Source organism: Gopherus flavomarginatus, chromosome 21, assembly GCF_025201925.1.
Source record: "Gopherus flavomarginatus isolate rGopFla2 chromosome 21, rGopFla2.mat.asm, whole genome shotgun sequence".
Classification (NCBI taxonomy): Eukaryota; Metazoa; Chordata; order Testudines; family Testudinidae; genus Gopherus; species Gopherus flavomarginatus.
The window spans coordinates 18,841,318-18,854,195 of record NC_066637.1 but is presented as its reverse complement, the minus strand read 5'-3'; the positions used below and the strand labels follow the sequence as shown (position 1 = coordinate 18,854,195).

The window sequence follows — 12,878 nt, the reverse complement described above, 5'->3', positions numbered from 1 at the left end:
GGAGAGAGACCGTGACTGCCCTAGCAGGAGGAGCTAACGCTCACAAGGCTGGTTAGGACTGACCATCGCATGTCCACATGCTTCTACTGCACTCTGTCCTCGTGAGCAGTGCACCGGGCGAACGTGTTTGGCAGATGCCCAGCCTGAGGACTGATTGTGGACTTCCCCACCCACCTCTGAAGCTAGATGAATGCTGGAATGGTGAGCATTTGGGAGGCAGATTTATTGGGGGAAAAGCCCTGCTGTATGCCCCACCCCCCATGCATCACCTCTGCCAGAGTCTGCGCTGGTGCTGCAACTGTCCAGCTCACACTGGGCATGCTCAGAGGCTTAGCTAGCCACTCCCATTCTCTATCCTAGCACCTTGCTTTCAGGGTCACTCCCTTGCTCCCTAACACACGTGTCCCTGCAAAGTCAGCTGCCACTTCTGCCAGTTGAGCAGTGCTTTGTGTCAGTCCAGAGCAGGAGGCACCTCCCTAGCGAGCTACAACCTCTGCTTCTTGGAGGACATCTGCTGAATGCCTCCTCCTCCAGGTGCTTCCTCCTTGCTCCGCCCCCAAGTGCTGGACAGAGCAGGAAGGGGGAGGCTTCACTTCCAGCAAAAGCTCCCCAAGAACCACAAATTTTAGCGCTTCCTGGCAGATTTCCTGTGCTGCCCAGGAGAACAGCCCTACACCAGTGAACCTGGCTAGCTGTGCCAGACTAGGCCTTCCTGTGACATAACATAACCAAGGGATATGGGGGAGCTAGTGAGAGGGGCTGCATGGGGCTAGGAGGGTGAGGCTACGGAGGAAGGTTGAGCAGTAGGACAGGGGAATGTAGGCTCACTCCTACTCCAGTCCTTTGCTGGCTGTGGAATGAAGGAGGCAATCTCTGTTGGCTTCCTTTGGCAAAAGTCGCATAATGTGTCTCCTTTTTAATATAAAACTAGCTGGTATCTGGGACTCAGACTCTGGTCTGGCACCGTTCCAAAGCAGTTATAGAACTTCAGGTGCTTTGCTGGATAGGGGCCTTAGTCTGGAGTTGCGTGGGCCTAAAGTCTTAAGTGTCCCGTCCCAGCCCTTTGGTAGCCGGAGGGAGTGGAGGAAAGGTGAGATCCCAGGCTACTTTTCACGTGTAACGCCATCCAACTCCTAAACGCCTCCAACAACTTGACTTTGAGTGTCCCTGAAGATGCACTCTTCACCCTGTGTGTGCGCCGCACATTACTCAGACCTAGGAAAGGGATCTAATCCCTGCTATAATCGTGACCCTCAGTGCAGCGTTAGCCATAGACTCTCCATCACACACTCCCACATGGGACTGTCTGGGATGCTGTCATTGGAGTCAGGAGGTATTTTCATCTCAAACCTGTTTTCAGGCAATTAGAGCTTTCTGCAAACAAGCACCCTTTGGGCAGCCGTTTCAGAAAAGGCTGCTTGCTAGTTAAGATACGGTCTTCGGCAGAAGCATCAGACTTTCCTTGAACCCAGCCTTCCGTGTGGGCTTTGAAGGTGGAGGAAATTTGTTTAGAAGTAACACAGTTAACCTATTTTTTCCAATACATTTAAGCATGAAAGTCGAGCACGACACAGAAAGACAGTGTAAACTGTAAGCACACAGGCCAAGAGCAAACACAGCGACTCATATCTACGCTAATGAGAGGACTCCTCCAGAGGAGAAATCATTGTCAGTGCTGTCTCATCAGGAACCTATCTCATCGTGGGTTTTAAGCCCTGCTTATACGTTGGGGTGACTAGATGCAGTTCCGTTGCCAGTATTATAAGGTTATCTTGTCAGCGCTAATACAGCGGTGTCTGAGGATTGCTGGCTCACTCCTACAAAAGGTATTAAGGAGAAATGGTCAAGAACAAAACTTGAAGTATAAGATTATATCGTGTATGTGGCATAGGCCCTGCATTTTACTTGTCCCCAGGGGGTATGCCTGAGGCCCCACCCCCACCCCTGAGGCCCAACACTTGCCCCGCCTCTTCCTGCCCCATTCTCCCCCCCCCCCCCGTAAGGCCCCCGCTCATTGCTCTCTGTCCTCCCCCAAGTTGCCAAACAGCTGTGGCTGGTGGGTACGGAGCACCCACTATTTTTTTTTTCTGTGGGTGCCTGTGGTAGGTGGCATGCTCATCTGGTAACGCTTCCAGTGGCAAATGGCAGCAGTATGGTATCTGGATCCCCCAGTGCAGACCAGTTAGCCCAGCTCTGTGGATCTGGGCCCCCTCTCACCCTCACTGGGTCTGACTGCATGTTTCCTCACCAGGCTGCCTGCCGGGAGCCTGCGTGCTTCCACACTGCTAACCGGGAGCATCTCTCCAGCGGGCCCCTCCTGGGTCACAGCCTCTGATTCCTCTGTCTTCCCTACCAGGATCATTGCATCGGAAGGTGCCCAGCACACCTGGCAGTGTTTGCGCTGCCAGCCCGTCCCCTGCCCTTGTCTTTGGGGCTCACCTGTCCCATGTTGTGTGCTGTGTGCGAGTTAACAGAGCCCATGCTGTGTGGTTCCATTGCACAGACAGCCAAGCGTTCCTGGGCCTGGCCTATTCCTAAACATGAAGAAGCAAAAATCAAAGGGATTCTGTGTTTAAAAGTAAATCAATCCTTGAATGAAAGGCTGAGATGGTAAAAACCCCGTGACCTGTGTCACCCCTCAGCAGCCCCAAATCCAGCACTCCCTGCTGTTACCATGCTCAGCCCTTTCTGGTGGATGGGGGCGGGGGCCTAGGCATGGGACTGACCGTGTGGCAGAGCGCAGGGTGTGGGAGAACCTGGAGTGGGATGTGGAGGTCTTCAGTTTCCAGCTCCCCCACTCTGCAGCCTGCAGGGGTGGGGGGGCACTGTGAAAGCTCCTGTCTATGCTGCAGCAGTACCCACCCCCATGCTTGGTGTGGCTATTGTTAACATGGGCAAAACAACGTATTTTTCCTAATTTTGTTCAGAGAAATGGCTGGACGGTTTTATCTGAAACTTTCCAGAACATCTCCGCCTGAGGCCGACACCTGGCAAGGAAAATTTCAGACTGAATGATTACATTTTGGGAAATTTATAAGAAACTGAAAGAAGGATCTTACAATGGACAGTATCTGGCAGCCTTAATGGTCATCAGTGCTACCTGCACTGTCTATAAAACATTGTCTGTTTTATTCTCAGTCCTGACCGGCTGGAACATCATCTGACCTAAAGCCTTTGGGCCCATACTGCCTGGAAAATCAGCCTTAATGTTAGTTTAAAGTTTAATGCCGTTTAAATCCTTAAATTGGGTTTTTTCCCTGTGCAATATAATGTGTTTTTTGGCAGCGCTGCTGACCGTTATTCTTACCATGCAAAATGGTGGCAAAATGTTGTATTCTTTTACATTTCAGCAGCTCTCTAAGCAGAGGAGCCTCTATTACCGCTTGCTGGGCTGCAGCTCCTGAACTGCCGTTTCCGAGCTGCTGCCATGTATTTCATTAGGATTATATATTTTTAAAGGGGGAAACTCGCCCCTGGAGGAGCAGATTTCACCCATGGACGGTGTGAAACGGCTGGGCTGCCGCCCCCTGCTAGGTACAGATTGTGGGTGAAGCAAGGTTGGTAGGGCCGTGCTCAGAGATGGACCAATGCCAGGGCTTTCCAAGCCGAGCCTGGGCACCCCGATGGCTCAGACTGCTGCCGCTGCTTGTGCACATGTGGCACTTAGGGACAAATGCCGACCCCAGCGCAGAATGGACGCGTTCCTCTATGCAGGCGGGCAGGATTGGCAGCACTGCTGAACCCAGCTACTTCAGCGCTTCCTGCGTGGAGCTTAGGCAGACCAGGGAAGGGGTGGGGCGGGGGTGGGGTACCACCAGGGGTTGCTCTCGCGTTAGGCAGACTAGGCAGCTGCCTGGGGCTGCAAATTTGGCCCTGCTGCCCCTCTGTCATGACAGAGAGCAGCTAGGCCAAATCCGTATGGTATTGCAACCCCATGTGCCAGGTCACAACACCGCTCACTCGAATTTGGCCTGACTCCCCCTCCATCGTGACCAGCTGCCCTAGGTCTAGGCAAAGGGGTGCAGCACACTGAAGTTTGCCTAATGCGCCAGGCCTCTGTCTGCCCCTCCGTGGACCAGCCCGTTACCAGCCTAAGGGAGGGACTGCAGACCAGCTCCACATGCCCCTGGAGAATTCTTCCCAGTGCACGAGTTGAGCTGGGGCTGGCCTTGGTGCCAAGGGCCGGATCCAGTGCCCACTGGAGGCAAAGGGCAGGCTCTCTGTGGATCTCGCCCTAGCGGAGCATGGGCCCCCCTCCTTGTCGAGAGCTAGTGGAACCCAGCTCTGGAGTGGGTCATCAGTGGTATGTGAAGAGACAAGATGCTAACCTGGGGCAGGGCTGCTCACTGCCCAGGATCATAGCTTGTTAAGGCTCCTGCCCTGAGGCGTGACTGGAAGCCTTCCTGGGGTGCGTGAATTGCTCTCCTGGTCCGGACTCTGCTGTGCTGCTCACTCGGAGCTGCATACTGTTGCTTCCCAGTTATCGCCCCTTGACGGCTTTTTTGTTATCTCCCTGCAGAAACGCTAATGGACTCCACCACGGCGACGGCAGAGCTGGGCTGGACAGTGCATCCTCCCTCAGGGGTGAGTTCTCTGTTCTCCTCGGGACGTGGGCCCCTGCATCCATGGGGTGGTGTAGGCCCCAGATTGGGGCTGATTAGCAATCCTGGATATTACTGTTTACAAAAAGTGATTCACTGAAACAGGGCCAAAACGGAAAATAAGCAGATGGCAATCTCCCCCCTCCCCCCAGTCCTGAGATTTTGAAAATGTTTGCTATGGGTTAACATTTCAAAAAGCATCTGTGTGATTAGGAGCCGAATTCCCATTGGCTGTCAATCGGACTGAAACGCCTAAGGAGTTAAGTCCCTTTTGATAACAGCAGTCAGGTGCTTTTGAAGCTGTAGCGCACTCTCGGAGAGGGGTGGGAGATTCACCAAATGCTTCATCACAAAATTTCCCAGATTTTTTTTTTTTTAATTGTCAAAATGCGAACAGTGTCAGTTATCCGGGCTGGAAAAGGCCAGAAACACTGAACCTGAACGCGCCCGTCGTGAACTGGCTGAGAACAGCAAGTGAAACTGGCCTGGCTTCTCTGTCTGGTCAGGGAGCAGGCAGAGCTAGAGCAGCTCAGCTCCTGGAAGTAGCTGCCGAAGGCGTGGCAGAGGGGTCCCACCGTTCCCCTCTCCATAGTGGCAATAAGTGCTGTGGTCCCAGGGAATGAGCACCGAGGAAGCCAGTCACTGTGGGCCAGACCTGCCAGTGGTGACGCCCTGTCCGCTCGCAGCAGTGGGAGCTTGCTGGAGGAAGTACTGAGTAACACCCAGTAGCGGCCTGGGCGCTTGGGTCTCTAAGTGGAGCGCATGTCCGAGGAGGTTCAGTTGAGGTAATTTGGACTCTCCCTACACTTCACTCTGATGGCTCTCTGAGAGTTAGTATTGAATTTCTGCTGGCGCTGGCGGTAAGTGGCGGAGGGGTACGCTCTGGGAATGATGAGAGGCACGCTGGGAGCTCTGGCTAGTGCCTTGTGCTGGATAAGGCAGCCCTGTTTGCAGGGAGGCTTCTGCCCAACACATCACAGTTCATGTCCATGGGAAACCATTTGGCTTCTCAGTGAGCAGGCTTATGGATCCGCCAGTCCAGTCAGCTGGGATTTTGTCACCAGTGCCTACCAGTTTCCCCCTCTTGCTGCACTCCAAGCCGAATGTGCTGCTTGGCATTTCCAAAGACACTCGCTGCCTTGTGCTGCTCCCGGCCGAGGTTCAGCCTGGCAAAGGATTTTACCTCCAAATTAGGAACTCCCGAGAAAGCAGATTCCCGTGGAATGTCTGCCACGTTTGTAACCGCGGTGGGACCAGTGTGGGAGATACTGCGAGGCTGGGCCGTTAACAGGTCTCTGCTGGAGAGGATTCCTGGTAAAGACATGACCTGCTTGCAGATGGGATTCACGTCCCTGCTGCGGCCCCACCACACAGTGCCCAGAATGCCAGGCACCCCTCCCCTTCCATCTCCCAGGAACAGAGCATGGTGCTGGGCAGCAAACCCTGTTCACAAACCAGAGCAGCTCCCTGCAGTCAGGGCAGAGGCCAGGCCTCAGCCCAGGAACTAAGAGTTTAATTGGGATTTCTGCTACATTTCAAGCAGTTAAAGGAGCCCTAACAAGTACTTTGGTGTGAATAGTTCTCCGTCCGCACTTTAACACGGGTCTAATCTGGATGGCAAACATCCTCTGCGATGTGTGTGAACCCTACCCAGCCTGGCACTGAGGAGTCCAAACTCTCGTCCCCGTTTGGGTTGGACCTGCCCTGCCTAGCCCAGGGCTTTCCTTCTGGTGCAGCGGGAGCAGCACGTCCCGGGGAGCTGGGCAAGAGTCCCAGGAATGCTAGTCCAGGGGCAGGGATGCGGGAGCTGTGTCCCCCAGAGGGAAGAATGAATGATGATCACCATCCTGACAAGGCCAAAGCCCATGTGGGGGGCAGGTGGATGGTGGGCGCAGGGTGGTGTGGGATCTGTTTCAGCTTCCTGGATGATGGTCTCCCAGTCAGTGGAGAGTGAAGCTACAACAACCAAATGCCTGGCCCAGCTGGCCGTGCCCCCTGGAGGTGAGCAGGGCAGCCCCCTCTCCTCATCAGGAATGGGGCATGCTCTGCTAGGCTCACTAGTTCTTGTCTCTGCAGAAAGGGGTGGAGGCCTGCTCTCCCCCATTCGTGTTCTGCAGGCTGTTCAGGGAAGGCTGCGCCAGAATGGGCTGTAAGATGCCCCCTGCCCCATGGGTAGATCCTGCAAAGGCTCAGGCTGCCTTTCCCAGCAGAGCGGGGCTGTGAGCGAGACGGAAATACTGCACGATATGCCAATGGTAAAGAGGGGCTGGCAGGGCAGCTCATTCCTTTAGCAGAGTCCGCCTCCTGGGGGCACGGGGCCTCCTAAAACCTGTCATTGTAACGCGCTGGTGTGTGTGTTCCAGGGTCCCTCAGGGAGTCCTCAGAGGACAGGCGTCTGTTACAGCCCGAGCCAGGAAGCTTGGCTCTTTAGTTCAGGCTGTGTTTAGTTTTGGAGATTCCCAGTTCAGCCCGTGTGCTGGCCAAGAGAGCAGTCATCACATGCTCTCTTATTGGCTGTACTGTTGGGCCAGGGATCAGTCGGGGGCTCTAGAGTGTTTCACTTCTTGGCTGCTGGTTGAGTCCAGCCCAGGCTGATGCCTTGTGTAAAATGAGTCTCAGGCTAGTTCCTAGTATCCCCGTTCTAGGAGGAGCTGCCCCACGTGGCACTAATGGAACCTTTTATGGAAATCTTTGAGGAAGCAATGGGCCCCGGAGCCCAAATTCCGCGGTCGACCCCAGGCTTCAGGCCAAGGTTGCAGGTGGAGTGGGAGCTTGCGCTGCCCCTGTGGTGTCTGTTCTGTGTGGAACAGAGGCCTTTGGTCTGCACGGTCCCTGCTGATGCAGCGCCTGGCACAGCGCATGCACATTCTCGCACTCAGCGTCAGAAAAAGAAAGTAGATGATATTACAGCCCCAGTTTTCTCTCTGGACCATGCAAAGTGCAGTGCTGGGTTGGTGCAGTGGCTCCTACAACTCCGCATCCGTCCCATCTCGGGGTGGGGACAGGAGGCAGAGCTCTGGAAGAGGTTATTCACCAGGCCCCCAGCACAGACAGGGAGCTGCAGAGCTGAGACAGCATTTTACTTGGAGAAAAATTATGGAAACACACAATAAATTTCAGAGACACCTGCCTCCATCATAAAGGAGCATGGAAAGGCACAAGTACACTACAGTAAGTGGAGTTTTGCCATTCCCTGCAGTGGAGCCAGGATTTCACTCCTGTAGTCTGACTCCATTGCCCTTCTTTGGGCCGTCAGTCATAGCGGTGCAGTGGTGAACCGCTGTCGTTCAGTCCCTCTGCCCAGCTGTGAGGGATGGCTCGGGGGAAGGTGATGGAGACCTGGCCCTTCGTGGTTTTCTTTGCAATTTACTTTTAAAAATGTCAAATAACTCTCCCCCTGTGACAGTGGAATGGGCCGGGAGGCGAGAGCTAGACACACGTAGGTACTTTAATGACCCTCAAGGAGTCTCCTCTGCCAATCAGTGCAGTATCAGTATCTCCCACTAACACGAGTGGAAACCAAGTAACCACCCGGGAGAATAGAGCCCCTAGCCCGTGTAGTGGCTCTGTCCTCTTCCGGCGGTCGCAGGGCAGTGCACCACCATGTGTCCTTCGGCTGCTCCCTCCTCAGCTCCCTCCTTCACTCTATCAGCCATTCCCAGCACCTGCCTATGTGACGCATGTGATGAGCATGAAGTGTTTGAGGCGTGTGCCCTGGCTCAGGGAGCATGGAGACTGGGAGGGCATTAGACTCGGGTGGCTGCACCTAGGCAGAGTAGATACAACTGACCCTGGTGCAGCACAGTTTGTACCGATGCAGCTGACTGCACATTGAAACTGGCTTCTCTCCCCCAGGCAGCCTGAGCCTTTGCCTGTCAGGGGATGGGGGGAAGGCAGAGCTGTGCCCCCACCAGGTATGTGAACGGGCTCAAGCTGACTGCCAGTAAATGTAAATGCAATGCAGCCCAGTGACTCTGTGTCCCGTCCACAGTGGGAAGAGGTGAGTGGATACGACGAGAACATGAACACGATCCGGACGTACCAGGTGTGCAACGTCTTTGAGTCCAATCAGAACAACTGGCTGCGGACCAAGTACATACGGAGGAGAGGAGCTCACCGCATTCACGTGGAGATGAAATTTTCCGTCCGGGACTGCAGCAGCATCCCAAATGTTCCCGGCTCCTGCAAGGAGACCTTCAATCTCTACTACTTCGAATCTGACTTTGACTCTGCCACCAAGACCTTTCCCAACTGGATGGAGAACCCCTGGGCAAAGGTGGACACCATCGCGGCTGATGAGAGCTTCTCCCAGGTGGACCTGGGTGGCCGCGTGATGAAGATTAACACTGAGGTGCGCAGCTTTGGGCCGGTCTCCAAGAACGGATTCTATCTGGCGTTCCAGGACTATGGGGGCTGCATGTCCTTAATTGCTGTCCGGGTCTTCTACCGCAAGTGCCCCCGGGTGATCCAGAACGGGGCCGTGTTTCAGGAGACGCTCTCGGGAGCAGAGAGCACTTCGCTAGTGGCGGCCAGGGGGTCCTGCATTACCAACGCAGAGGAGGTGGATGTCCCCATCAAGCTGTACTGCAATGGGGATGGGGAGTGGCTGGTGCCCATTGGACGGTGCATGTGCAAGGCTGGCTACGAATCGGTGGAGAACGGGACCGTCTGCAGAGGTAACCATTTCTCTTTGATTTTGTTGGGATGCCGCATCCTTAGCGTGGGAACCTGTGATTGCACCAGGCCAAGGTACATAGGGCACAGCCCCCTAGCGCTTGGAGGTGCCTCCGAATGCTGCTTCTCCTGCAGGCAGAGGGAAGTTGGCTGGCACAGATTCTTTCACATGCTGTTAGCAAACCTACACTGCTTTGTGTAGCAGTGGCTTTGTTCCGTCCCTGCAGTAGCAGCAAGTCTGACTGCAACACGTATCCTTTGGCTGCTCCCTCCCCAGCTTCCTGCTCCATTGCTCCATCAGCCATTCCCAGCACCTGCCTGCCGGGCAGTGGCTCTTTGGCAAACTCTCGGTGACTAGGATTTGGAGGTGATCTTGTGGGCCCCGGTTCCTGGCACTGGAGGCAGGTGGGAGAACCTGGGCTCTGTGGGCATTGCTCAGTGTCACGGAGTGTGGGGGAGTCCGGGCCTGCACCCCTCTTCCTGGGACCCACAGTGACTTTTAGCCAGCCAGTAAAACAGAAGGTTTATTGGACAACAGGAACACAGGTTACAGCAGAGCTTGCAGGCACAGTCAGGACCCTTCTATCGAGTCCTTCTGGGCTTTCAGGGTGCTTGGATCCTAGCTAGGATACCCTGAATTCTGCCCACACAGCCCCAAGCCCAAACTCAAAACTGCTTCCCTCCTGCCACTCCCTTCTTTTTTCCTCCTTCCCGGGCAAAGGTGTTGACCTCCCCCCCCCCTTACCTAGCTCAGGTTACAGGCTCTGGTATTGTCCATCCCCTAAAGTCCTCCCCTGCTCTCCCATTCCCCACACAGACAGTCCCTACTCCATCACACTCAGGGTGAGGAATTAGGATTTGTAGCTTTAATCTGCAGCCCTGTCAACCTGACAGTGCCCTCCGCAGCCATGGAGGGAAACAATAGGGGAACAACCCAAACAAAGGCCCGAGGGAGCGCACACTCTGCCTAGATCAACAGATGGGCCTCGCTGTGAGGGCTGCAGCACTGTGTGTGTGCGGCTCGTCACTGCCCCTTTGTTCTTCCTATGGGGAGCTTTGCCTGCTCTTGCCTGCACTGGGCAGCACGATCCAGTCCCTTCCATTCATTCTGCAGGCTCTTCGTGAGCTCTGTGAGAGCTGCCATTGGTTCTAAACATGGATCTGGCTGGCTGATCTCCGTACACCTCTCTCTGTCGTTTGCTGATTTCCCATCACTGTGGTCTCTGTTCATAGCCTGCTTAGCCTGCCTGTCCATGTGCCTGGGGGCACTGTGAGCGGATGCTCCTTCTAGCTAAGCTTTTGCTCATACAAGTGTGCTCCTGTCTTTCTGAGCAAGTCTGCCCATTTGTGCCCGGGTCTGGGTGCTCGCTGGTGTGTACCGTGGCCAGGCTGACCCACCCTTGCACTCCCAAGCCATTTGAGGGACATGCACACACAGACAGGGCATGTTCCATGCATGCTGATCTCCCAGCCAATCTGCACTTCACCTGCGAAATGCCAAGTGGAAGGCTCGCCCCCAACTGGCGCATTGCCTGATTGCAGCACCTGTGGGTCAGGCAACTCAAGGATGCCAGGAGCCCTTAGCTTTGCAGAGCAGGATTACGCTAGCCAAGCAGAACAGGTGGCAAAGGGATAGGTGGGCAGAGTCCCTCCCTGCAGCAGCAGGGTCTGAAGGGGACAGGGGTGGCTCTAGGCATTTTGCCGCCCCAAGCACGGCAGGCAGGCTGCCTTTGGTGGCTTGCCAGCGGAGGGTCCACTGGTCCCGCGGCTTCCGTGGACCTCCCACAGGCACGCCTGTGAGAGGTCCCCTGAAGCCGCGGGACCAGTGGACCCTTCTTAGGCATGCCTGTGGGAGGTCCGCTGAAGCCGCAGGACCAGTGGACCTTCCACAAGCAAGCCACCGAAGGCAGCCTGCCTGCCGCCCTCGCGGTGACCAGCAGAGCGCCCCCCGTGGCTTGCCGCCCCAAGCATGCGCTTGGCATGCTGGGGTCTGGAGCCGCCCCTGGAAGGGGAATCCATTCTTAGGGAGAATTGTGATCCAAAGGGATTATTTTTAGATTGTAACAGGATGTCCAAATTATGGAGCAATGTCTAACAGAGGTACTGCTAGAAGTGGTTACGATCTGGTCCCTTACTGTGGCAGAGAAGGGAGAGCAGCAGAAGAGGGTCTCCCAGAAATGAATAACTTTTGCTTGCTCCCCCGCAACTCGGCTGGCCATCCAGCCTACTGCCCCCCTCCCACCCATCTCTTCAGGCCCACTCACACTCATGGTGCCAGCTCCCATCTTAGCTGCTGCTTCTTGGAGATAAAGTTTCACTTGCAATTGCCTGGAGACTCTCGGGGGAATCACATATTCCTCAGCAGATAGGCAGGCCCTGGGTGAACCAGAGAGATACAAGCACAGGAGGGACCACCAGGACCAGAGCCTCCTGCAGGCACAGAAAGTCAAGGTCTGCCAGTCCCACTCACTGCTCAGCAGCCAGGAGAACTCTTCCTCGAGGTCCCAGCTAGCATGACCCTCCCTCGCTCTCTGTGGGCACTTTGTTTATCTCTGAGAACTCCACGATTATCCCCTTCTGCCGGGCACTGGAGAAGGGCTGCACTGCGACTGGAATACAGCTGAATCAGCGTGATTTCCACTGGGCTTTGCTGAGGGTTCTGACTGGAGCAGCTCTGCCCTCCACAGTCCTGGGGGGTGGCAGGAAGGGCCCAGAAATGGGCTCAGGGGGTCACTTTGGTCTTCCCAGTGGTCAGACGGAGCCCCGTGTCTTGCTGTTCACAGCTCCTTCTAAAGGAACCAGAGTCATGTGCTGCAGGGAGGGATGGGTGTGCTCTGATGCCTGGCTGGAGGCGTCAGGGATTTGAATCTGGTTGTTTTTCTGCTGTAACAGATTAAGTGTGAGTCACATTTTTTCTGTTCTCTGTCGGCTGTGGTCATTGAAGGGCTGGTTCTCTGGTTAATCACTGTGGGCATGTCTGGATTAAATCATCAGTTAATGGGAACGTTCTACATTCTGGTCCTCAGGGCAGAACCCCACTTTGTCTGCAGCTGAGGACTGAGGCATCAGCAGAGTTGTATGTGGAGCTGGGGGGCAGCTACAGGGCAGGGTGAGGGGCTTTGGTGGAGTAGCAGATTTACAGGGGAAGAGTGCAGAGTGTCATTGTACTATGCCAAACTCCAGCCGATTGCTTTGGTGACCAGGTGGAACCACGGAGGGTCACCCCACTGTGTGCTCCCTTGTCTGTTTCCACCAGCCCCTCCAGAGTGCTGCCTGCAGCCCAGCCAGGGAGTAAAGGTGACAGCGCTGGCGTAATAGACTTAAGCTTCTGTGAGGTGTTTGAGTTGGTACCTTGTGACGTTTTGATTTAAAAACTAGAGATAGATGAGAGTATCCTGGCTCACATCAAAGGGGTTCAAAGCTGGCTAACTGACTGGTCTTAAAATGTGATTGTCATCATTGAACAGGTGGGTTTCTCGTGGGATCGGGGGATCAGTTCTTAGTCTTACATTACTTAACATTTTTATCAGTGTTGTGGAAGAAAACAAAATCATCACTGATAAAGTCTGCAGATGGCTCAAAAAGTGTGGGGGGGTGTTAAAT

General features: G+C 54.8%; 1 protein-coding gene across 4 annotated transcripts in view; it reads left to right on the top strand.

The window, feature by feature from the left end:
* Nucleotides 1-12,878, top strand: part of EPHB2 (EPH receptor B2) — a 268,411-nt gene that overhangs the window by 83,623 nt on the left and 171,910 nt on the right. For all 4 annotated transcript variants that reach the window (XM_050931188.1, XM_050931186.1, XM_050931187.1 and 1 more), the window contains exons 2-3: nt 4,520-4,584; nt 8,593-9,277. In XM_050931188.1, coding sequence (XP_050787145.1) covers nt 4,520-4,584; nt 8,593-9,277 — 750 coding nt within the window. The remainder of the gene's footprint in view (nt 1-4,519; nt 4,585-8,592; nt 9,278-12,878) is intronic.